At 46.0% G+C, this 26,227-nt stretch overlaps 1 protein-coding gene across 3 annotated transcripts in view; it reads right to left on the reverse strand.

Moving 5' to 3' along the window:
* The window catches only part of AASDHPPT (aminoadipate-semialdehyde dehydrogenase-phosphopantetheinyl transferase), a 259,279-nt gene that overhangs the window by 71,880 nt on the left and 161,172 nt on the right, over positions 1 to 26,227 (reverse strand). For all 3 annotated transcript variants that reach the window (XM_086935251.1, XM_086935249.1, XM_086935250.1), the window contains one exon: positions 10,309 to 10,380. In XM_086935251.1, coding sequence (XP_086791377.1) covers positions 10,309 to 10,380 — 72 coding nt within the window. The remainder of the gene's footprint in view (positions 1 to 10,308; positions 10,381 to 26,227) is intronic.

Below are 26,227 nucleotides of genomic sequence, written 5' to 3' on the forward strand. Positions count from 1 at the left end.
CCAAGACTCGTTGTATGCCCATCGGGGATTTAGACAGCAGCAGGGTGTCATCCGCAAACATAATTGCGGGCACCCTGCTGCCAGTCAGTTTTGGGGCATCAGTGTTGGGAATCCGGGTCAGGTGAGCGATTACCCCGTTCACAAAGAGGCAGAACAGGGTCGGTGCAAGCACACAGCCCTGTCTTACCCCTCTGCGAACGGGGAACCTTCCGGTTAAATTGCCACCTCTGCCGCACCTAACGCGGGCGTAGTTGTTATGATGTAATCTCATCAGGATTGCCAAGATGTCTCCCGGGACGTTCATCTCCTCCATGACCTGCCACAATTTTGCTCTTGGGACCAAGTCGAAGGCGGCACGCAAGTCCACAAAGACTGTGTACAAGGTGCCGCCCTCGATTAATGCTGTCCTCCAATATAATAGGTTCAGCCTGAAAATTTGGTCGATTGTGGACACCCCTCGCCTAAGTCCCGCCTGGTAAGGAGTCAAGATGTCCGTCTCCTCCAACCAGTTCTGTAACCGGTCCAAGATCAGTCTTCCAAAAAGCTTTTGGGATACGTCAATAAGACTGATCGGGCGATAATTGGCTGGCAGCAGAGGGGATCCCTTTTTAAAGATAGGAACCACCTCTGCTCCCAGCCAAGTATCCGGAACCTCCATCCCCCCTAGAACAGCATTAAATATCAGCATGAGGTAGGGGGCCCATATCCCTGGTTCCTGCTTAAATAGGTCGCCGACTCGCCGGGTACCCCGTCAAGACCTGGGGCTTTCCCTGTTGACAACCCAGCTATAGCCACCCTCACCTCTTTTTCTGTGAAAAGTTCTCCTTCAGAGTCAGGCACTATCATATTGTATGGTGAATTCAGAGCCCCTTCCTCCATTGAATACAATGACTGGAAGTGGTTCTGCCATATACTAGGAGCTATGTTGGGCTCGATTGCCGAGGATAAATCCTCCGTTCCATTGGACACCATGCGCCAAAATTTGCTAGAATCTCTTATGGCGAGTGACCTTGAGAGTTCCTCCCAATATTGTTGGTCCCACTCAGCCCTGGCGTTCGCCAGGAGCTTCCTATAAGCCCTTCTCCTGGATTGAATTTCTTCCCTGCCTTTGCGCGCCTTTATTGCATTATCAATAATGACAAATGCTGCAACAGATCAACAAAATCAGAACACCAACACCACCATCATCTACCATAAGCCTAGGTCAGATACCAGGGCAAACGGGAGTGATCGTCACTTGGAATGCTAAAAACTAAACAATCACACCCAATTCAGTAGCACTTCTAAAGTACCACGTCACCTGAAACGAGCATCTGTATGCCATAGCAAATACATCTTCATTAGGTCTATTTCAGATTAAATTTAAGCTATGATAGAAATTCTGTGGTCTAAAAGTTACTGGGAAGTTTCTTAAGGATTGTTTGACCAATGAACTTTTTACCTGACAAGTCATATTACACAGAGGAGGATTGAGAGAAAACCTAGTGGAAATACCCTAATACTCGCTTGTCCACTACCCACTCTAAATTGTACAACGTCAATCTACAGTAAATTAATGGACAGCTCTGTTCTCTGATATTCGTATTCAGAGAGGAATACTCTTGCTGTCCCAATATTCGGTCTATCCACTTTGATGGCCTGTTAACAGGACTTGAGTAAACAAAGGTTTGTTATTAAATACTGAGCAGCACTCCCTTGGCCCCAAATATAACAAGCATTAGAAATGCAATCAGTCTCACATTTGTTTGAGTTGGAGCTATTGGCATTGTAAATGGTAATGTATTTTACTTATTTGTTATGTAGTGTATGTATGTGGTATGTAGTGGAACTATGTGGGTTGGATTGGATTAGTTATTTGTGTAATTGTCTGGCGTGGAATTGTGTGATGTGGCGTGGATGTGTGCAGTGGAATTCAGTGGCATGGTGTGCTTTGGAAATATATGGTTTGCAAATATATGGCATTCAGTGTAGTGGCATTATGTGGAGTGGGATTGTGTGTTGTGGAGTGGAGTGGTAAGTAGTACAGTTTAATTATGTGTTGTGCTGTCGAATTTTGTGTGGTTTGTGTTGGATGTATGTGGTGTGTTGTGTAATTGTGCTGTTGAGTTGTATTATGTGGTTCGGTGTTAAATTATGTGGTGTGGAATGGAAATGTGTGGAGCTGAATTTTGTGGCATGGAATTGTGTGTATAGCTTTGCGTTTATGATAACGGAAAAGAACAAGTAGGTAGGAGCTTGGCATCAGATCTGTGTGTTAAAAAAAGTAAAGAGTTGGAGCTATTGGCATTGTATATGTAAATGTCTCTTACCCATGTGTTATGGATTGGAGTGGATGTATGTGGTGTGTACCAATAATGTGGGTTGGATTGTACTTGTTAGTTGTGGTACTGTGTGGGGTGGATTTGTGTAGTGGAATTATGTGGTATGGTGTGCAGTTGTATTATGTGAATAGTAATTATGGGTTTTGAGTGTACTGGAATTATGTAAAGTGGGACTGTGTGTAATGGAGTGTAAGTATATGGAATTGTATTTTGCGTTGTGAAGTGTTCTATAGTGGAGTTTAAAGAAGACATTATGTATGGCTGAATGACTCTATTTTAAAAAGAATTAACAAAAAATGTCTTGTCGTTTTTTTGACCTTGCAATGCTGGCAACCTTTTCCTGCCTGTTGTAATGCTTGTTTGTTATAGATTTTCTTTGTGGGGACATAAACAACAGAAGGATGGAGATTGAGAAATAGTATCTGAATTACAACATAAGCAGCGGGCGGAAACTAGGAGAGAATCAACAGATGCTAGATTCCGAGAACATGCTGAAGTGGTGCTGGTGTGCTAGGGACAGATGTAATGCTCAGGTGGTGCTCAGTGATGCTGAGGTAGTGGTGTGCTGATGTTACTGAGGTGGTGCAGAGTGATGCTGAGGTGGTGCTGAGGCGGTGCTGAGTGATGCAGAGGTGGTGCTGAGTGACGCTGTTGTGCTAAGTGTCGCTGTGGTGCTGAGTCATGCTGAGGTGGTGGCGCTGAGTCATGCTGAGTTGGTGCTGTGTTGAGGTGATGCTATGCTGAGGTGGTGCTACATGGGTGCTGAGTTGATGATTAGGTGGGGCTGCGTTGGGGGTGGTGCACTGATGCGGAGGTGGTGCTGAGTAATGCTGCTGTGATGCTGAGGTGGTGATGCTGCACTGGTTCTGAGGTGGGGCTGAGCTGGTGCTCAGGTGGTGCTGCGTGATGCTGAGTTGGTGCTGTGCTGAGGTGGTGGTGTGCTGATGGTGAAGTGGTGCTGCATTGGTGCTGAGTCACTGCTGAGGTAGGGCTGGGTTGGTAGTGGTGCACTGATGCTAAGATAGTGCTGTGGTAACACTGAGATGGTGCAGTGCTGATGTTAATAAAGGTGGTGCTTCACTGGTGCTAAGGTGGTGGTTCACTGATGCTTAGTTGGTGCTGCACTGGTGGTGGTGCACTGATGAGGAGGTGGTGTGGTGCTGATGTGATGTTGAGGAAAGGATGGGTGATGCAAATTCCCTCACCACCACCACCACCCTTTAACAGTGTCCCTTAAGGCTCTATAACCACTAACATTCAGAAGCATTTAATTAGTTATAAAGCGGCACACATACCAGTGTAGAGATGGCAGAGCGCTTTGCATGACTCACACACTTCACAGAGACAATCAATCATATTTTGTATAAATTACTGTAAATGAATGTTACATAAGAGAGACAACTTCATAGTTTAGCAGTCACAAGTCATGCATATTGGTAGGCAGCATTACTAAAGAGTGCTTGGGCTCAAGAAGCAGAAACTCAGAATTGAAAACCGAAAACCATAGTTGGGGGGTTTCTTAAATAAAAAGAATCAATTTCTACCCAGATGAAATCAGTTTGCAACATTAATATCTGCTCTAATCTATACTTTGCAGTTTGCATGCAGTTCTTTGATGGCAGTTATACATACCTTGTTCTATGTTAGGATTTTAATTTAAAAGAAAAAAAAACAAAAAAAGCAGTAACCCACTGATCTATTTACATTTTATGCAGTTTGTGATCTGTGTGGTACTCTTTCTTTGCAGCCGACATATTAAACCTCAGCGCTTTCTTGCAATGAGTCAAAACTTCTTCCACTAGACAACTCTGATCTCTCCAGCAAGAACATTGATCACCGGAGTTATCTTGACATTTTTATTGTCTGGAAATTGCTGGAGGCCAGGAACGTGTCAGTGAGTGCTCTTAAAAGCAAAATAAACTCAGAAACATTGCCCCTTTGAAGTCAGTATGCAGTGAGATTGTGCTGCCCTTGTGCCGGTCATGCGTTCTTGTTCTGCATGCATTTAATGCAGTACATTCAAACTGCAAATTTTACAGGGGACATTCTTCCAGAAGGAAACAAACGTTAAACTGACGAGGAGAGACTTCAAACTCCTCAGCCAGCAGCCAAGCACAGTACCAGGTGGTGCTAATACACAGGTCCTGGAGGGGAGGAAAAAACACCAGCAGCATGCATATTACAGTATCATTTGAAGCGTTGATTTAATGGAACTGAAACAAAAGGCTGTGTTTAAGCAGTGGTTTAACTTTTTACTTGATTTAGAGCTGCAGGAGGTAGAAGGCGTGGCTGGCTGCTACTGGCTTCGGAGATGATATCAATGCAGGGAAGGACAAGACAAAAAGAGCCAGGGCGGTTTCAAGGGAAACGTTAAAGAGGCAATCCATGCCAGTTATAGCCTTGTGGGGCCCAGAGCTGCTGTCACAGTGTTTTTGTGTCTGTTTTTGGAGGAAATTAAATGAGGCAATCTTAAAACCACAATAATGAATTGATTGCATTCCAAGCCAGCCTGGGAGCTCCTTTCGTGAAGAATACTAAAGAATGTCAGCCACATGGAAGGAACTGGGAGGGATGAATGCTGAAATAAAATGTAAGCAGCTACCGGTCTGAGTAAGCACTGTGTAACACGAGGTTGAAAACATAATAAAATAGTCCCCCACAAGCAGATCAACAGAACAAAGCGATATTGTACTAAGTCTCTGCTCCTTGGAGGAAAAAGGACGGACAAAGAGGCAGGACTGGCCACTAGTAAGCAAGGATGTTTAAAGGACATTGAAACAAACAAATGAGAAGCAAGGAATGGCATTTAGCCCACAGAAATATATGTATGATAAAGTTTACTAGAGGTTGCACGCTTACGCTCGACCTAAAAAGTGTATGTTGTCTAATAGTGAAGCAGGCTTTCCACTTCTATGAGGAAGTTACATAGAGCACAATTATGCAGTTTTCTGATTGGGTTTTATAATGTCATATGCATATTTGGGGAAGGGTTCCCCAATCAATTGTTTTCCCTCTTCACCCCTGTGTGGCATTATGGACAAAAAAGAAGCCAACAAAAGGAGGTGGGCATGTAGTTAGCGTTCTATGAATTGGTACTTAAAATCCCGCTCTTACAATGAGAAAATACCTTCATCAGCAGAGATACGAGGCAGATTTTGGTCAAATGATAAGCAATAACCTTTTAAAAAACATTTCCCTTCAGAAATGGTCCAACGAGACAACACTAAATTCTTAATTCGAGAATTAGGCGCCAAAATGGATAAAAATTGCACTGAGATGTAATCTTAGTTCTAGATCATGCATATGGTCTGTTGAGCTTTTAACTTTTAAGGCGGCCGAAAGGGAAATAATTCCATTGCTTCCTTGATGTAAATTACTCTTAATGGCAATTTCAAATATGCATTACAAGGGACTGCTCTCTGGCGCAGGTTATTTATTCATGAAATCAATTCCACTTTTAAAATGTGTTAGTTTTAAAAAAAAATAAGTAGAAGGACAGACTCCTAAGTGGCAAACAATTACAACGGCAAACAGAAGACGGACTCCCCTTTGAGTAAAAGTGTCTGATCACTAGTTAAAACGTGTAATACCGCCATCTGTAGTTATACCACAGTGACTCCTTCAGCTCACAGAAACTGCATCCTGCAGATGAGCCAGTGCGTTTCCAGCAACTCAATTCAATTCAATTCAAAAGACCTTTATTCGAATTTCATAAAATTCATAAGAGTACATACAATAAAAACAGTCCCATCTCTAAGCAAGTCTATTTACAGTAATCATGATACTTAAAATGTATTACAGCTCTCGTAAATCTAATTTTTCAGGGGTTTTCCATCATTTTGCGTACACGAGTTCCAGCAACTCAATTCCAGCCCTTCCTGCACAAGTATGTGACCCTTGCATTCTGCTTAACAACTAGCTCGAGGGTGTCCAGGTAAAGCATGTTAGGTTAAAGGCCCCTCCTGCTTGGACCTCTTAGAACCAGCCTAGAGCATAGAACCAAAAACCCTTCGCTTCGCCGCCGCCAGGCTCGCAGGTAAGACCATGCATCCCAAGGGAGTTATCATGGGGTGAGAAAGCAAATTCCTAGCACGTCGTTAGAAGACAGCCCACAAAGCACCAATCTGATCTGCAAAGCTGTAACACACTAGTCCGTCCACATGCATAATGGATGTAGATTGCCCACAGAAGGAACAACACAAAATGTTGGCAGAGTTCTGAAACACAGAGTGCTACAAATCAGAGATTCTACAATCTCAAGCTTCTACACCGAAACTTTATCTCAAAAATGAAATAAAAGAGGACCAGCACATGAACAAACAGATAACACTCCTCTTCCAAAAACAAAAAATAACAGAAGACAACATCGATCAACCAGTTCTTAAACACCATCAAAGCGATCATTGAAAAAACACATTCCACAATCTTATCATGGCAAACAGACCATCTGGATCGCGATCAGACCACATCCCCCAAATCTCTTTAAAGATACCATTCTGACCTCTGGTGCTGGCTAAATAAATGCTTAAAAGAAGGATACTTCTATTCTGAGTTGAGTACATGCAGCTGACTATTTCTAATAAAAAAAAAACAATCTTGACCCATCCAAAACGGCAAACAAATCACAGACCAGTTTCCAAATGTCCATCCCTGGGTAAATAGATTAAGAGTGGGCCTCAGAAGTGGGTTCTGCAGCTGTTTTCTCCTAAATGGATGCACTGTCACCACTGCACCGATCGGAGGCGACACATCGTCCTTCGACGTCAATGCAGAGACTGTCTTATGACAGTGGTTTTACAGCCTGCTCAGACCAATGACGACGTTTACGACAAACGTTTTCATGCTTCAGTATCACCTCACACTTATGGCCTATTCAGTTGCATGCAATTATGACTCTTTTATACCGTCCACATTTTCCTACCATTCACAAACTACTGGACCAGTAGACCACACAACAGCAACCACAACTCCTCTCAAAGTATATACCAGTCAAAAGTGAGATAGCGGCAACCGCAAACTGTTTCATAGTAGCCTGTGATGGAACTGCTGCATTTTCTGGGAGAGGACGTCAGGGCTTCGCACCCTTTATATGGCAAGTACAGGAGAATAAAACCAATTTGTCCATGCAAAAATACTAAAGTGCTTTTAAAAAGAAAAACAATAAAATCCATACACACACTCAATCTAATCTTGCTGGCTACTGACTAATGGGGTTGCTGCACACTGCAACTCACTGCAGTCATGCTTGCTGTTTGGTGAATTACTTCTGCATTCCCAACACCTGCCGAGACTCAAAGTCTAGAGCAGGGGGTCGCCAACCTTTTCAGTAACAAAAGCTACTAAAGTAAAAAAAAAAATCATCCCGAGCTACTAATATTGTTAGTGTTGTAATAGTGACCACATCGGACAAGATTCCATTCGTGGCCATCTCATGCTAGTAAGCGAGCAATGACCACTTCAGCCACCCACAGTGTCAGAGCGGGGAAAACAGAAACTGCAATCAATAGGTGAGCAGAGCTCCCTGACCTCACCCGTGCAGTGAATGGAAGGGCTGCAGGCAGGGAGCAGACTGAGCTCTCCATCCAAAGAGGGCAAGGATTGGGGAGTGAGGGGCTTTACCTGAGGGCAATGACCTGTGGGGGGCGCACAGTGAGAGAAATGCTGGATTCGCCAGTCGAGGTAAAGATCCTAACTGGAGGGCGAGAGTGTTGGCGTAGCCACTGTACATAAGCGAGCCGGAAGAGAGGACAATTAGCCGGCGGGCATGAGGGCAACGCGAGTTCTATTGGTAGGCTGCAGGTGCTGTATTTTCAAACCCTTCCACCCCGTGTTCTTGCAGAAGTGGGGCCTGGATTTAATTCACTACTTTCCCACGGCAGAATAATGCCTCCTCCAATGTCTGTTTTCAAGCGACAGGAGGCATTTCCAGACCACTTCCTACTGCTGTTCCTCTGGGACACATGTCCGCTCCTCCTCCCAGGATGCTCCTGCTACAGGCCCTGCTCTGTGACATTCTGGATTGCAGAGCCCACCTACCCAGTAGTCACAGATGCTGCACCCTGATTTTAGAGCAAAAGGCAGACATGCTAATTTATTTTGCATTCATCTTGTGGCGAAGTGTGGCACCATTGGTTAGAGCGGCAGACCCTGATGCAGAGGTCTGGCAAGGGACAAGGGTTCAATTCCCGCCTCGGCGGGTCTTGGGCTAAATTTCCTCAGACCTGATCATTCTCGCCTCGGTGCCTATTCTAATTATGGGTCCCACTCTGCAACTCTGGGCAATAGCTTGCTTAATCTCCACAACGGCCCCAACAGCGCTGGGATGCCTGGCTTCACTTTGGGGGTGCCCAGGAGTGTACTTTTCACAGGGAAAAGCCAGGAAGGGTTCCACAGCGGTATGCATTACAGCACCAGGACACCCCAGTTGGGGTATTAGTGCGCTTTACAAGTACAAATTACATTTACATTACATCTTCACTTGGCCTTGTCGACCTTCTTCGAGGTCGCAGCATGAGTGTCTGAGGGGGACTTTGGACCACAGCTAGGCATCAACAGTCTCCGTTAGCTTGGTGATTCGGGTAGGCTATCAGTTTTGCACAGGTATCAATATGATATGCAGGATAATGTAGAATAATGTTAGCTACGTCCATGGTGTTGATTCTGTACTTTTTTCATGTGGCATATTGCTCTTGTACAGTGCATAGTTTGAACTGAGTGGCAGCACTTTTTTTGCATGATTGAGAGCTCTGGAGCTGTGGTTGAAGGCATAGCAGGTTACTCACAGGGTCTGTCAGTGGGTCAAAAGATGTTCCGAATACATGGGCATCCAATCATTGGCCTCTCTGCAGAGCGCACATGGCAGTGGTCAGGTATTTGAGTTGTAATTGTGATTCTTTGCAAATAGGTGTGATGGGGCCCCCATCATGCAGGTAGGCAGTTTTCAAAATTTTGAAAAGGCAAAAGTTAAAGAAAATGCAGTGGTTCCTCGCTACTTAAAACTCATCCCTAACTTTTATGCCCACCACTTTCAAATGCCACCATCCCCCACTGCTTAGGAACATCATATCTCATGGGCAACAGGCAGAAAAATTGTACCCTAGGCCATTGGCACACCAAGGAAGAGGCAGGATGGAACTCTTTAAAAGTATTCAATATGCATAAAAGTTTGGCGAACAAACTAAGGGCCTGATTTACAAGTAGGGGAAAGGTTACTCTGTCGCGATGGAGTACCCTTTCCACCAACTTAAAGGTCCGCCCGCCTCACTTATAGTCGGGGGGACCTTCAATAGATAGGTGGCAAAGACTACTCTGTCTCCTCCCCTTACACACACCTCTGACAGACTGACGGAGTGACAGCCGTCAGACATTTAGGCACGTGCCCAGCATCATATTTCAATAGGGCAGATACATGGCCAGTTTTCACCGCCCGTCAGCCCCATAAAAAACATGGCAGTCAGGGGCAGTGAAAATGTTTAAATGACCCTCACGTCATGAGAAAATGATGCCATGCCGAAGGGTTCAATGTTCTTTTTATTTTCAAAAAGAAAATCTAGCTTTGGGATTTTCTTTTTGAAAATAAATGTGCAAGTCATGTTGACAGAGCTGTAAGTCAAATTTACAATGTATTTCCAGGAACTGCTGTGACAGCGGTTCCTGGAAATGCTTGAAATGTCTGCAGGGGCAGCAGGCATTTCAAAGAACGGCGGGCGAAGTACCCTCACCATGGCGGTAATAAAGTACTCCGCTAAGGTGACACTAATTAGTCTGCTAATAATTAAATCAGCCCCCTAAATATCAATGTGAATAAACTGCAAAGTAACGGAGTGGGTTCCCTAATTAACAGCACATTTTTGTGCCATATTCTTTCATATGCTACGATCAATAATTTACGTGTGAAAATAAATATTTTTCATTATCTTGAAAGTCATCAGTGATATAAAATGCAAGTCATCCTTCAGAAGTAAAAAAGAAAGTTTGCACTTCTTACATGAGAATGCTTCTCCCCATTTGACTTTTCAATGGAAATGGCAACATGATGTCGGTCATCCAGCATGGTTTCCTGCCAAAAAGATACAAGTTTATTTTATTTTTGGGTACAAGATATAGCATCTAGAACATTACTATAAAAGCCTAGCTTTTTTTATTTAAATAAGTGGATGTTTTTAATTTACCTATGAATTGTCACACAATATTTTCTTACTACACATTCGTCTTATCAGAATTCCTTAATAATAAGAAAATTACATCACATCTTGTTTGTACTTTCCTATTACAAGCAAGTAATGAAATCACAGCACGTGCAAATATATGAACTCCATTCTTTTCTCCTTGTGACCTCCCTCTTGGAAAAAGAGTCCCATGCAACCCTTTGCTTCATGGGCGCGAGCCCGCCAAGCATACAGGCTTGTTCCACCTTTGCAGTCCTTTCTTGTTTGAATTTTTTAAAGTTTTTGGCAAAAGAGAAAAATCGATCATAAGCATTTCAGTTGGAAGCACCTACTGAAATAAGTTGCTTGATACCGAAGGATTACACACAAATGTATATATCATCTACTAGAGCAGTATGATGAGATAGTTGACTTTCACATCAATAAAACCTAAGTTAGAGAACATCGCTTTCCTCCTCCCATTGATGTCCTCACTAAACCACTAGTCCCTGTGAAAGAAATTGGGTTGTTGGTTGACCGGGATGTCTGCCCTGTTCAAGCAGCAACCACAATCCTTGTCAGAGTGAGGCACAAGCAAACTCGAAATTGATCTGTGCTCATCCGCCTGGTAGCTTGGCACAGAGAAGTCAGGCTTAAGTTAGAGGCAATGTGTAACGTGTTTATGCAACACTTCAAACAGTAACACAGTGAACACACTAAAAAAGAAGTCCACAAGAATGTTAGAGAAATAGAGTAGTTTCTAATAAATAAAACAAGACCAACATGACAAAAATCCAATTAGTAGAACCGAAGATATTGATTTTTTTTTTTTAGAGAAATAGTGTCAAAAGATGTGAAATGCCAACTGGGAATATCTGGTTATGTCGGACCAGGACAAAATCACAAGTTCAAACTACTGCAATGGAGTGTTGGCCCACTATAGGAACACAGTTAGGCCCGTACGTACCTTAAATCCTGGTTTGTGGAGCGTTGCATGGATCTGCGTCGAAGATGCAGTGCACTACCAAGGCGATGTGTCGGTTCTGAGATGCGGCGAGGCTGCGGTGCGAGGTCCTATTACGTTGACGCTGAGGATCCCATTGATGGGCTTGCGATAAGACGTCCGGCATCGGGGATGTGGCAAGCAGTTGGGGCGATGTGTCATTTCTGGACAGCTGTGGGACTGCAATGCAGAGACCGGCATAATCGTCAATGCTGCCATCACGAGAGATGAGAGGGGCCTGCGCCAAAGATGTATCACGCAGTGGTGGTTCCGGGGGCAATGCGGACTGAGGTGGCGATGCAAGTCTTTGTGACAGGTCCAATCCACACAGCAGCGGAGATGCGATGGTTCTGCTTGGGGTTGCACCGCACAGCAGAGGAGATACGCCAATTCTGCTGGATCCACAGAGGCTGGCAAAGCACCTTATGCCCACTTACAAGGATCCAGGACTGGGGTGGCACCATCTGGCAGGTTAGACTCACAGATGGCGTAGTCCAGGAGCAGATGCAAGGTGAGGGAAGCCTGTTGTGTCCCTGAGGCTTCAGATCAGGAGGCCAGCAAAGTAGTCTTTGGAGTCACTCTAGGTTCTGGGTTAAAGAGATGCAGGTCCAGTCTTTCTCACCCAGACAAGAGGGTGGCTGGTCAGCACAGTCAGGAGACAGCAGAGTGGCAGTCTTTCAGCAGCACGGAGGTCTTTCTTTCTGGCACAGTATCCACAGGTGCAGAACTGTACTGAAGATGGGGTGCCTGAGGACCATCTTTTATCTGGTTCTGGAAGGTGGCAAAAGCTTCTAGACAGTATCAATCTCTCTCCAGAAGCTAATTAATGTGTATCACCAAAAATTTACCATGAACTGGTATTCTATGAAACAGATATAAAGCAGTGGAAAAAGAGACTCTCTTGCAAAAATCTAAAGAGATTGGAGTAAAAAAGACCTGCAGATTGACAGAAGCAATAAACAAAAAGGCAAGGGACTTGGCGATACTGCTTGCTTGGCCATCGCAAGTAACGCAAGTGCTCCAAGATTCAATGCAGGAACATCCAGTAATAAAGTTAAAATGTGACTGTGAATTTGTATTAACTTCTGGTTATTATATGTCATACAATGTAAACTAAAGACAACTTTCACCATAGTAAGTAGCTTGTTGCAGATCCTCCTTAAGTACCTTGATAAACCTTTCCACAACATCATTTATTTGTGGATCGTACAGGGCAGCCTTCTTGTGCTTAATCCCCCTGATGCGACAAGAAGAATGGGTGTCCCCCACCCCTGTAGCTTTCATTATGGAGTTGGCACACATTGCACTCACTGAGAACTTTTTCAGATATGAATCCAGTCTATACCATCAGGTCCGTGGAACCTCGATGGGCTCGACCTTTGCGCCGAGCCTGGCGTGTATCTACATGGCCTCATTTGAAAAGAGCTGTATCTACCCTCCGGAACACAATCCGTTTCGAGAAAATCTCACATGTTGGCGTCGTTATATCGATGACATTTTGGTGTTCTGGAAGGGGGACCGACCTACGTGCAAGGCTTTCTGCCTCTGGATCAATCAACAAGACCCATTCTTAAAATTCACGGGCACTATTTCTGAAACGTCAATACCATTCTTAGACCTTACCATCTGCTTGGATCCGACAACGATCAGCACTACTCTGTTTAAAAAGGAGACTGACAGGAACAGTTTACTCCCTTACAACAGCCACCACACGAGGGCCTTGAGGGACAATTTACCCTTCGGGCAATTCCTCCGCTTACGGAGAAACTGTAGCTCCATCAAAAACTTTAAGCAAGAAGCAAAGATTCTTCAACATAAGCTCCAGGATAGGGGTTACCCTACTCGACTGTTAAAAACATCATTCAAAAGAGCCTTAAACAACAATAGAGAGTCTTTACTTGAAGTTCACCCCAAGGAGCAAGATGACACCATTACATGCATGACCTCCTTCACCAAGCATTCAACGTTCATAAAAAAGACTGTGAACTCACACTGGGGCATCCTTAATTCTGCAGGGATGGAGCTACCACGCCCCCGCTTTGCATTCAAAAGGACAGCGAACCTCAAAGACACTCTAATCCATACCCGCCCCAAGAAAATGAGCACTCAACCAGTCAGAACTCTCTGGGACCTCCCACCGGTCACTGGGCACTACCGCTGTGGTTCCTGTGTAGTATGCCCCCAGACCATCCAGGGGAAAACCATCATACTCCAAAGAGATTTCACTTGGACAATTAATAGACATACTAATTGTAATAGTTCACGGTGTATCTATGTCCTCATGTGCCCTTGTAAGATGCTCTACATTGGGATGACGATGCGCTCTGTTGAACAGCGCATTATGGAGCACAATAGTAATATCCGCTGCCTTAAGACACATACCAAACTCTATGAACACTGCAAAGAGTACAATCACACCACAGAGAGCATTCGGTGGACTGTCCTTGAATGTCAACCAGCAATAATCCAACAAGCCCTCTTCAGACTTGAGCAGAGATGGGTGCATCGCTTACATACCGACGAACTGGGTCTCAATGATGCAGTGCCTTGGACGTCGTTAGCCAGTTAGTATCTAATTTGGACTTTATTGTCCCGTTTCCCAGTAATCACCATTGCGCTCTAAGTGATCATTTTCCCGTTCCAAGATGGCGCCTATGTTTACCTTGCTAGCCCAGCAGGACCATCTTCACTCTCTACACCCGCGTGACGTTGCCTAGCAATCCAACGGACACGCCCCCTTGGCACGCGCGTACCTTGCCTGCATTTGTACCGGCCGGAGCTTCACGAGTGCACCGGCTGTCCTGCTATCGGCTTGACGTGGGAGGGGTAGGTGCCTAGAGGCCTGCTGCCAGCAACTCATGAGGTAAGATGCCGTAACCCCCCTGGAGGACCTCCGCGAGCGCTCTTTTGTGATCGCCGCGTTCGGACTCCAAACAGCCCTCCAGTAAACGGTAAGCCGTGCCGCTCGAACAAACATCTTACCTTGCGGTCCATCTTATCCGTTTGCAGGTGCTCCACACTTGTTGCTGGCCCCACCAGGTCAGCCTGTGGAATCTACACACGGGAATAACGGGTAAGATTCCTCTTGCCCACACCCACCATGCGAGCGCTGTGACTGATGTTGTGCATGTCACCTACACCGGTGCTAGTCACCGCTTATGATTCTACAGAGTGTCAAATGTTCTATCTCGTTCGCGGTTTTTGCTATTTATTAAATATGCTTTTTTTTAAAAATAAGTCTGCACGTCACTTGACTGCTGTGGGGTTCAATATACTCACTGATGCTTGTGTGTTTGATACATATCACACGGCTTGTCTGTCTGACGTGACATAGGCATTCACCATGATGCATGCCACCTTTAGAGCATGCCACATACAGGACGCAGTATTATCTCGTTCTGACTTTAATTTTTAACCGTCGCTCTCACAAGAATGTCACATACTGACTGTGCCTGTGCATATTCTTCAACATCCCGTCACACATCACTGTCACGTCCTTTGGCACCATATTATGACCTCCGGCCAAAGACACAGCAGTGTTAATAACCGCCTGTTTGTTTCCTTCCTAGTTCCCAGGAGTTCCATAAAGAAAAGGGTTATTCTGCGACACTATTCAGGTCGTATACTCGATCCCTCCTACTATAGAGGGCTCGCATGCAATTATATGAGCACTATAGGTCCTGATGAATTGCCTTAGTGGCAAGAAACATGTCGACCACACTCACAATAAGGGTTGAATGAGGATTGATTACCTTACTCATCACTCCTCAATACCCCTTAACTTCCTTTTAACAAAGCAGTGAGCCATGCTATTAAAATTTTGTTTAATGGACTCTACTGACTTTTTTTAATCACATTCACGCTCACTATTGCACTTCTGCACTTTTTTAGGCCCCTCACACTCACACACCCGTTGGCAAGGAATAAAAGAACTCCGCCAAAGTGCAGCACCCGTGCTGCCCGACGGGCATTGCACCGCCAGCCTGTCGCAGGAGCAGGAAACCAATGATGACGCTGGACGGTCATCGGATGGGATGACAGTAGTCGTCCAACCGGTAACCTGTGTGAGGTATCCTTAAATTCCGCAAAGGGTTCACATCATGCACTTCCTCGTTCATACTTAGTGAGAGCAAGGTTAGTTTGAGCCAATCAGTCGGCTCCCTCTGGGGAACTCTGTACAATTACTTTGCTTACTAATCCCCCTAGAGGTCAGAAAATCTTCCATGACTGCCAAGGTAAATTTAACACCACAGTCAGATAATAGCAGAAACCCTCACGTTAAAAAAGCTTCTCTAGAAATTCAATCACAACACAGGACTCAAACGAATTTACTACTTACATCTCAGGCCAACGAGAAAAAATATTTATGCACACACTGACATAGCGATCTTGAATTCTTTTTTTATTTTTTATTTTTTTTATTTTTTGATAACCTTTATTACACATTAAAAGCAGAACAAATACGGGCCTACAACCATCCGGCCGGCCACGACACATGGTAAAGCAAGTTAGCAAGCAATACGGGAACTCGATAGGGTCTGCGCACAAAATAGCAACCAGCCTAAGTTATACTGGGTATCTACACACTACCGAGAAACAGGAGGAGTGAAGGTTAATTTTGAATTTTAATATGTCCGAGAGTTAATCAATAGGAAGGATCAGCGTTCCAACAATCCACCGATGACCTAAGAGGGCAACGTTAACCAGAAGAAATCCAAGCAACAGAAAACGTAATCAGACTAGCGGCATGAAAGAATACGACAGGATAGTGAAATCAAACATGTTGCATGCCAGTCGCCGCCCCCCTCGCACCGAGCCACCCCACTGACCCAAGAAAGAACAGAAAAGAGAAAGAAAACCAAAAGTAGAGAAAAAGAAGGCCCATAGAAACTGAAACGGACAAAAGAAAAACCCCACCCCCCTACCCCCACCCTACACGCATGCAGAGGCTACGGCCTACCCCCCCCCCCTAGCAGTGTGTCTGTCGCCCCAAAAGAGTACCCGAAATACAGAGAAAGAAAAAGGGGGAAAAAAGAATTATCACATAAGAACGGAGGAGGGCCATATACAAATACTCAAAACAATCAGCTTGTGAATCCTCGGCCGCCCAACCCCGGATCCCCGACCCATAGTAACCAATATTCAACTCCACAGTCTATTCCCTGCAGCCCCGACAGTACACTCTACCGCAGTGAAGGATAGGAAAAGCATCCTCAGCCCTGGCCCCTGCGATCTGGGGCACCGACGTGGTCCAGTTGCACAGTAGCCATCTTGAACGGGAGAGGTAAACGGAGCGATCCTAGCAGGGTATGGCGCCGCCCAGCAGGACCTGTCCACACCAAAGTCATGCGAGCGACAATGATAGAAAGGGGGACATCATGCTGTTTCAGTCCACTCAAGTCAGCCTGCCAAAGCAATGGCATCCGCTTCAGGAGAAAGTTGCGAATGTCACCAGTGGAACACAAAGGAATAGTCAAACATGGCGTCCAGGGACGGCTCTCCGGCCATTGCTCAAACCCCCCGTCCTCAGGCCGCTGCTCCGCCTTGGCAATCAACGCCGAAACGCCATCAGGCTCTCGCACCCTCAATTCCTTAAAGCACACCTGGGTAGGCACTCCACTGCGATCGGGGACAGGATGTGGCGCAGTGTCCTGCAGTCGAGCGCCACCACGTCCCATCGGGGGCACATAGGGGGAAGTAGCATCCAGGCGATCTCTTAAGTCCCGGGCATTGTCTTGTAGGGCAGATCTCAAAGTGCTCAATGCGCGCAGGATGTCTCCAACCTTCAATGGTGCCACAAAAGTGAATGGGGCAGCGGGTCCCTGCACGCGGGGCTCGCAAGAGTGTTGTATTCCTCGAGGCTGGTCGCCATTATCTCTCCCACACAGTTGGGCGCCCAGTCCTGGTTCCGCAGGATATGCACTAGCGGAGAGCACAGAAGCAGCACGAACCATACTGACACCATGCACGGCGCCGGTGCAATATAATCAATCGGACCTCTCACCGTCAGCAGCCCGGAGGAAGCGCAGGAGCAGGGAGCACAACCAACAATATGGTTTCCACCGCTTCGCCGGCGGAGACAAGCGAGCCAGCAGCGCCGTACACGGACCAGGGCGTAGATACAATGTTGCACTGCCAGCCACAATAGTTCCCAAGCGCGAGGATAATCAAGGCTGCGCGGAGCCCCGCAGCGGTAATCACAGCGCAGCGACCGTTCCCCGCCGGTCGCCACTTCTCCGCTTCAGAGTCCGAGGAGATTACAAACATGGCCGGCCATCTCGAGGACAAAGACCCGTTCAGCTGCAGCCGGCGCCAGAAAGGAGATAAGGGCGCCCCGGCCCTTCCACTGCAGGGAGCGTCCAGGTAAGCACACCGCTGGATGCAGAATCGTCTCCCGGTCCCGAGGATTTAATGCAAAAGCAGGATTAGCAGCAAGTGAGGTCGCGGACCGGGAGAAAAGCGAAAGGATCGGCGGAGCCGAGGGATCAGGCGGCCATCATGGATGTAGGCTAGGCTCCTCCTCCCGATCTTGAATTCTTAGTTTCACAGGCCCCAAAATGTCTGTCGAAATGTCAGTCCACGGACCTGCAGCCTGATCTCTAATGACCATAGGGTGTGTCCTACACTTGAGTATTTTGTTGCAGTCTGCACACTCAGCACACTCATGCACTAATCTTTCAACGTATAGATCCATGGCAGGCCACCAGTATGCCTCCCTGATCCTTTCCTTGGTCTTGGTGATGCCCATGTGTAAGTCATGAGCACTTTTGACCAACTTATCCCTCAGAGCAAGTGGCGAATAGGCTTACTACCGCGCATGAGAAGTCCATCCACCACAGCCAAATCTTCCTTGACATGCCAAAGTACCTCCTCTCAGTCCGTCTTCTCACACCAATCTCCTTTCCCCATGGTGATGACCTTCTGTAAGACCACATCAGCCACAAGGTGTTCTCTCCATACCCCTTCGGAAATCACCCTTTCACGGATCAAACACACATTGACCTCTTCCTCTAAGTCCTCCCCACCAAACCACTCAACATCATCCACTGTCTCATCATCTCTGCAGCCAAGTCTTGATAGACAGTCTGCCAGAACATTGTTAGAGCTAGGTAAGTATGAAAAGTCAAACTCCTGCAGAGCTACCACCCCTTTCAGTATGCGGTGGGAGACAAAATATATGCCCATCTTAGAGAAAACTTCCTTAAGAGGTTTGTGGTCAGAAAGTATTTTGAATGTCTTCCCCCACAAAAACTTCCTTAACTTGCGTACTGCCCAGAACACCACAGAACCTCCTTCTCTAGCACCAAATAGTTGCACTCAGTGACCCTTATAGATCTGGAAATAAAAAACTGTTTTTTCCTCACCATCAACCTTTTGTAACAGGACAGCCCCCAGACCGGTCGAACTCGCATCAGTCATAACATAGGACATCTTCGTGGGGTCGAAGCTACTCAGACACGGTGCATCATTGAGATGCTTCTTGATGCAAACAAACTCTTCCTCACAGTCCTTGGACCACACAAACTAACTGCCCTTCTTTAGCAAAGAACTAGCACCCATATGCATAATTGAGAATTGCATTCGCAAACGGTGCGAATCGCAATTTTCGTCCGTTTGCGAATGCAATTCTTAAATTTGGGATGCATCATGCTTTTCGCAATTTTAGGAATCGCAACCATGTTGCGATTTCTAAAATTGCGATTGCATTTAAGAAATCGCAATTTGAGATTTCTTAAATGCAATGCATGAACATTTTTTATTTGCGAATTTGCAAATAGGAAGGGGTAAATTAGCATGAAGTTGACCTTCATGGTGATTTGCGAAAACTTTCAAAAATGCACAAAAGTGCATTTTTGAAAGTTTCATGTTACACACACACGTCCTTGGGACATGTGTGTGTGAAACTTGCACTTAAAGTTACATTTCAGAGGTGCAGGGGGGGGTCCTTTGGACCCCCCTCTGCACCCTTGTAAATGCATTCACAAATTGCGATTCGCAAAATGCAAATCGAAATTTGTGAATGCCTTCCCATTCATTCCTATGGGCCTCTTGGCCCATAGGAATCAATGGGAAGGGATTCCTTAATTGCGATTCGCAAATTGTGAATCGCAATTAAGGAATTTTTAGAAATCGCAAAACAAAAAGCAAATTTTTGATGCATAGCAATTTGCGATTTCTTAATTGCGATTCCCTAATTTTCGCAATTAAGAAATCGCAAATGCTAACTTTGATGCATGTGGCCGTTAGACACGAGGTCTTCCCTGCAAAATTTGGAAGAAATTTGTGGTAAAACTTGGCCATGCCCAGGAACTTCACCAGCTCATCTTTACTTGATGGGCACGCAAATTGTAGATGGAGCTTAGTAGCGCTGCCTTGGGCTTGATACCTGCAGCTGACAAAAAATGACCAGGGTACTCGATCTCCTTGACACGCCAAAACCCTCTGAGCACCTCCTCACAGTCCTTCTTCTCACACAAATCTCCTTTCACCATGGTGATGATTTTCTGTAAGTCCACATCACTCACAAGGTGTTCCCTCCAAGGTACTCTATCTCCTTGACATTACATTTACATTTGTATGCTCTAAAGGTGAGGCCAGCATCCTGCAACTTCTTCAACACAGACCTCAGCCTTGCATCATGTTGATTCAGATGAACACCAAAGATGAGCACATCATCCTGGTATATCTTGACACCCTGAAGGCCTCCAAGAATGGTCTTCATCACCCTCTGAAAAACAGAGGCGGCAGAAATAAGCCCAAAGGGCATTCTCAGAAATGTAAAGGTCCCAAATGGTGTTACGATGGCTATGAGATATTGAGATGAAGAATAAAGCTTGACCTGGTGGTAAGCAGAGGTTAGGTCCAAGGAGGAAAAATGCTTTGCCCCTTTAAGTGAGCACAACATTTCAGTTATGTTGGGTAAAGGTTAGTGTTGAACAATAACCACACTGTTAAGTTCTCTCAAGTCCACACAGAGCCGGGCCTCACCATTGGCCTTGAGGGCCATCACAAGCGGAGAGACCCACTTTGTTGCCTCGACTTCCTGGAGACCCTTAGCTAGGAGCTTATCCAACTCAGATTTCATGCTCTCTCTTACCAACAGAGGTACATTTCTCACTTAGGCAACTTCTGGAACAACTTTCGGCCTAACCCTAATACGATGTACATAATTTTTAAAGCAACCTAGGTCACTAGCAAAAACTGCAGGGAAATCTTTGATCCAATCTTAAACAGTACCATCAACCACCCTCACAGGCGGCAGTTCTTTTAAACGCACAGGAGGATTCTCATTGGGGTCAAGAAATACATGCAGATCCCTTTGATGAAGCCAACTTATGAGTGATTCACCTTTCATCAAGACGTATATCTTCCCAGGGATGACCCTCCCCTTAAAATCAATTGTGCCCCAAAAGTAACCTTGTAGCTCTATGGTCACTCCACCATACCCTTTTGGTCTAATGTCTGGTTTCAGGAGAGTGACTTTACTTAACAAATTGCACTCATAAAAAACTTTTGGAACAAGCGTAATCTTGGCTTCAGAGTCAAATAGCATATTGACAGGGGCGACATTAACTAGTACTAGCTCTTGAGGCCCATCGCTCGAATTTCCTGCAATCTGACAAATAAGGACCTCTTCTACATCCTCCTCAAAAATATCAATTTCTCTGATCTTCTTGTGGTCATTGCCTGAACTACAGCACTTGGAGATGTGACCTTTTCTCCCACAAATTTTGCACATGGATTTCCAGCCTGGACAGCCCTTAAAATTGACCATGTGACCTGAGTCACCGCACTTGAAAGCTCTTCTGAGAGGGCAATTTTTGAGCTGAACTAGTCTTGGGTTTAACACTCCTCCCCACCAAACCACTCAACATCATCTACGTCTCATCATCTCTGCAGCCAAGTCTTGATAGATAGTCTGCCAGAACCTTGTTAGAGCCAGGTAAGAATGATAAGTCAAAGTAAAACTCCTGCAGAGCTACCACCCATTTAAGTATGCGGGGGGGGACAAAATATATGCCCTTCATAGAGAAAACATCCACAAGAGGTGTGTGGTCAGAAAGTATTTTGAATCTCTTCCTCCACAAAAACTTCCTTAACTTGCGTACTGCCCAGAACACCCCCAGAGCCTCCTTCTCTAGTGCCGAATATTTGCACTCAGTGCCCCTCATGGGACTGGAAATAAAAAAAACTGTTTTTCCTCACCATCAACCTTTTGTAACAGGACAGCCCCCAGACCGGTCGAACTCGCATCAGTCATCACATAGGACATCTTCGTGGGGTCAAAGCTCAAACTCACTGCCCTTCTTTAGCAAAGACCTTAGACACGAGGTCTTCCCTGCAAAATTTGGAACAAATTTGTGGTAAAACTTGGCCATGCCCAGGAACTACACCAGCTCATCTTTACTTGATGGGCACGCAAATTTTAGTTTAGATGGAGCTCACCCGCGCTGCCTTGGGCTTGATACCTGCAGCTGACACAAAATAACCATGGTACTCTATCTCCTTGACATGCCACAGCCCTCTGAGCACCTCCTCACAGTCCTCCTTCTCACACAAATCTCCTTTCACCATGGGGATGACTTTCTGTAAGTCCATATAACTCACAAGGTGTTCCCTCCATTTGCCTTTGGAAATCACCCCTTCACTGATCAAACACACATTGACCTCTTCCTCTAAGTCCTCCCCACCAAACCACTCAATATCATCCACCATCCCATCCTCATCGCCAAAATGTGGAAGTAGGTCCCTCAAGAAGGAGAGCAGAGGCATGGTTTGGGAAGAAAAGGGGTTTATTCAAGACCAAAGAATACAGAGACCCCATCCAGCAGCATGCCGAAGATAACTGACAAAACCAGCAGTTCTAAACCCAGTGCCTGCCAACCTTCCCCATATTCCAGAACATGGAGGTTGTGGATGACATGAAGGTTCAGAACACCACACCACGGCAGGTGATAGTTAACAAACGGAAACCAATACTTCCTCTAGGGAGGCACTTATTTGTAAATGTATTAGAGGTGTAACAGGGTCAAGTTGTTTAGAGGCCAGTAGTGAACCTCCCCAAAAAACTTTGGACAAGGAAATGTTTAAAAAAAAAAAAATTCTTTATTCGCAAATATGATATCCACTCAGTGTCATGTGTATCACATATACAACCAGTATGCAACATAAGCAATAGCAATGGTATAACCAACCTTCGCATGGAGTGGTATTGATCACAATGCAAGAAGCTTCATATTTTTCATGTTTTCTCCCCAAAAAATTTTAAAAAAGCAAGAAAAATTGCACAGTAACTTATGTGAGTATCAGAACAAATATACATAAAAAGAATAACAATACCAAATAAAGAAAACCCCTAATCAAGCGTGTAAGCGGTGGAGAACACAAGAGAGCAGCGCAGCCGGTACATCAAATGCAGAATCACAATACTATCACCCGTGAGGTGTAAGCAAATTCACGGTCTGTGTCAAGCCAGGTCGTAGTGAGTTCAGGGTCTGCAAGTAACATCAGCCACATAAATACCAAACGCTTCACAAATAGCCTCACAGACAACCATGCATCACAATGCTTACAATCGCTTCATCGCAACATGCAGTGGCCAAGTATCCGGCAACATGTCAATGGTGTAGTCCGGAACAGTGCAACCAGTGCAACATGCTAGCCCACCCCCACTTGTACAATGGAGTTAATCACCTGTATCTGCTGTTCCTGTGTGATCTCCTCGATGTATGTGCGAAATGGCCCCCAAATGTCAAGCGGCCGGGAAGCCACGGGGATCTGCTCGGAGTATTCCACACTGTTCACATTGCAGTGTGACATGCTGCGGAGCCAAGCCTGCGCACTTGGAGCACGTCTGGCCCCCCACAGTAACGCGACCTCTCTTTTCGCCAGGAGCAAGCCGATTGCCGCCAGCTTGCGTGCAGGACGCGGGAAATTAACAACATAGCCAAGCAGCGCAACTTCAGAAGTTGGCATCAACTCCAATTCCAACATATCCCCCAGCATTCGGTGTACCTGAAGCCAGTATTCATGTAATCTCGGACATGTCCAAGAAAGATGGGCAAAGTCAGCCTGCGGCGCCCGGCATTTAGGACAAGCATGCAACCTATTTGGGTCAATCTTGTGCGCTAGAGCAGGGGTGTAATACATACGTCTCAGGAATTTAAAATGTATAAGCTTGTGCCTACTATTCAAGGACACGTCCCTAGTGACCGCACAGCACGCCGCCCATTGGTCGTCGGTAATGGGATTACCCAGATCACCCTCCCATGCAGCGCGTACCGTTGCATCCCGCGAAGGGAAAGCGGACAGACATAGCTTATATAGTTTAGAGACAACATGTGATCCCGTCTGGCTCTGTATAATGAACGTGAGTATCGCAGCTTCTTCGGGGGGGAGTGGGAATGTGTTAAATTCTGCTCGGAGCATGGATCTAAGTCTGGTCAGTGTGAAAGAGTCCATGAAGGTACGGTCCGCAAAGCGCATATCTTCCGTCACAGAGAAAACATGCCCCTCCGGGAAAAGATCCCCAATAGTTTCTAATTGAAATTTGGATAGTGTGCGCTGCACCACTTTTTCGTTGGTGATGGGCAGCCAGTGGGGATTGGGCAGAGGAAGGGCGGGAGAGGAAAGTGTGTCAATGTGTAGCAGTCTGCGTAATTTATCCCAAGCCCAGCATGTGGTGGACACCGTTTGTATGTCCTGCGGGTCCCGGGGGAAGCCTTTGGGGAGGAGTGTCTTAAGGGAAACCGGCAACACAAGGTCAGCCTCCGGTTTTAAATGTAGAATTCTGGCATCTGGATGGAACCAGTAATAAGCATAAGAGGACTGTGCGACTAAATATTATAGGTAAAAACCGGGCACGCCGAATCCGCCACGCTCATAAGGGAGCGTCAAGGTATGCCAGGACACCCGTGGGTTCCTGCTGCCCCACACCAACCTCAACAACAGTGTACAAAGTTGCGTGAAAAAAATCTTGGTCAGGGGTATCGGGATATTGTTGAACAAGTATAAAAACCGTGGAAGCACGATCATCTTTATTATGGCAATCTGGCCCACCATAGACAAAGGAAGGTGGAGCCATCGCTCCATATGATCCTCCAAAAAATCAAGAGCGCCCCCATAGTTTAAGCGGACGATTGACACAGTGTCGAGGTGCACATGAATCCCCAGATATTTAACGGAGTCCGTATTCCACTCCAGAGGAAAGGCGCATGTCCATTCGGCGGTGGAGGGAGTGAGCAGGAAAATGACCGATTTGTGCCAGTTTATGCAGAGGCCCAAATATTCTCCAAAACGGGCGATCTCCAACAGCAGTGGCTCCAGGTTTGTCTGTGGCATACCGACATACAATATCGTGTCGTCTGCATAAAGTGAGACGAGGAGAGGACCAGTACGAAACTGAAGCCCTCTGTGAAAATGCCGCTCTAAAGGGTCCATCGCTAGGATGAACAGCAGCAGTGATAATGGGCATCCTTGCCGGGTGCCCCGCGAAAGTGAAAAACTGTCCGTGATGGTGCCATTCAGACGTATTCGTGCGGTAGGTGCCGTATATAATAACTCCACCGTAGCCACAAACATCGCAAGCATCCCCATTCGCCTCATGATGGACAAAAAAAAGGGCCACTCCAGAGTGTCAAACGCTTTTTCTGCGTCAAGAAACACAGCTGCAGCAGGGAGCGATGGATCCATCTGGTGTATAACAGAGAACAACGTCCTCAAATTAAAGGAGGTGGATCTATGTGGAACAAATCCGGACTGCGCCGGGGAAATAATGGACTCCATTAGAAGCGATAATCGCATCGCAAGAACCTTGGCAAGAATCTTATAATCCAGGTTCAATAGGGACAGTGGTCTGTATAATCCACAAGACGAGGGTTCGCGCCCCTCCTTCGGGAGAAGCACAATTACCGCTTCTCTAAGTGTAGGCGGCAGCATGCCGGCCTCTAGGGCCTCTGCATAGACCTCGACCAGTCTGGGCACCAATTCCTCCTTATACTCCTTATAAAAGTCGGCTGAAAAGCCATCCAGTCCCGGAGCCAAAGAGCCCCTCAAAGAATCAATGGCTTCCACTATAGAGTCTGGGGTGATTGGAGAAGCAAGAAATTCCTGCATATACTTCTCAAGATACACCATGGCAATCTCGTTCAAATAGGGTCCAAAGTTGCGGTGTTCGCCCGTAAGTGTTGACGTGTAAAGAGTTTGGTAGTATGACAAAAATGTGCTGCAAACCTCAGGAGTGGAGTGATGTTGGGAGCCCTGCATGTCTACTATGTCTGTAATGTAAGCCGCTTGTCGAGGGGGGTGAAGCAATTGCGCAAGAAGCTTCCCTGGTCTATCTCCCTTACCGTACTGACGCGCCGTGTGATATTTACCCATTAATTTCAGTTCTCTATCAGCAGTATCCCTGAATTCCAACAGCAATTCCAGCCGCTTGGCCTCTGTCGCCTCGGACGGGCCCCCATGTAGCTTTCTATCGATCCCAGCAATATCTTTTTCAAGACGGGTTAGAGTGGTACGAATCTCCCTCAGGACACCCACATGTTTGTCGATACACACCCCTCGAATGGTGGCTTTGAATCCCTCCCACAGCGTGGCCCAAGTTCTTACAGAACCGGTATTGATATCAAAGTACTCCTCAATAGCACTGCGGATATCTTCCTTAAAAACCGGGTCTAGCAGGGCCATTCCTGGGAATCGCCACTTTGTCTCATAACCACCCTGTCTGGGAATTAGCAGGTTCAGTACAATGGGGG

The sequence above is a fragment of the Lissotriton vulgaris genome, chromosome 8 (assembly GCF_964263255.1).
Source record: "Lissotriton vulgaris chromosome 8, aLisVul1.2, whole genome shotgun sequence".
Classification (NCBI taxonomy): domain Eukaryota; kingdom Metazoa; phylum Chordata; class Amphibia; order Caudata; family Salamandridae; genus Lissotriton; species Lissotriton vulgaris.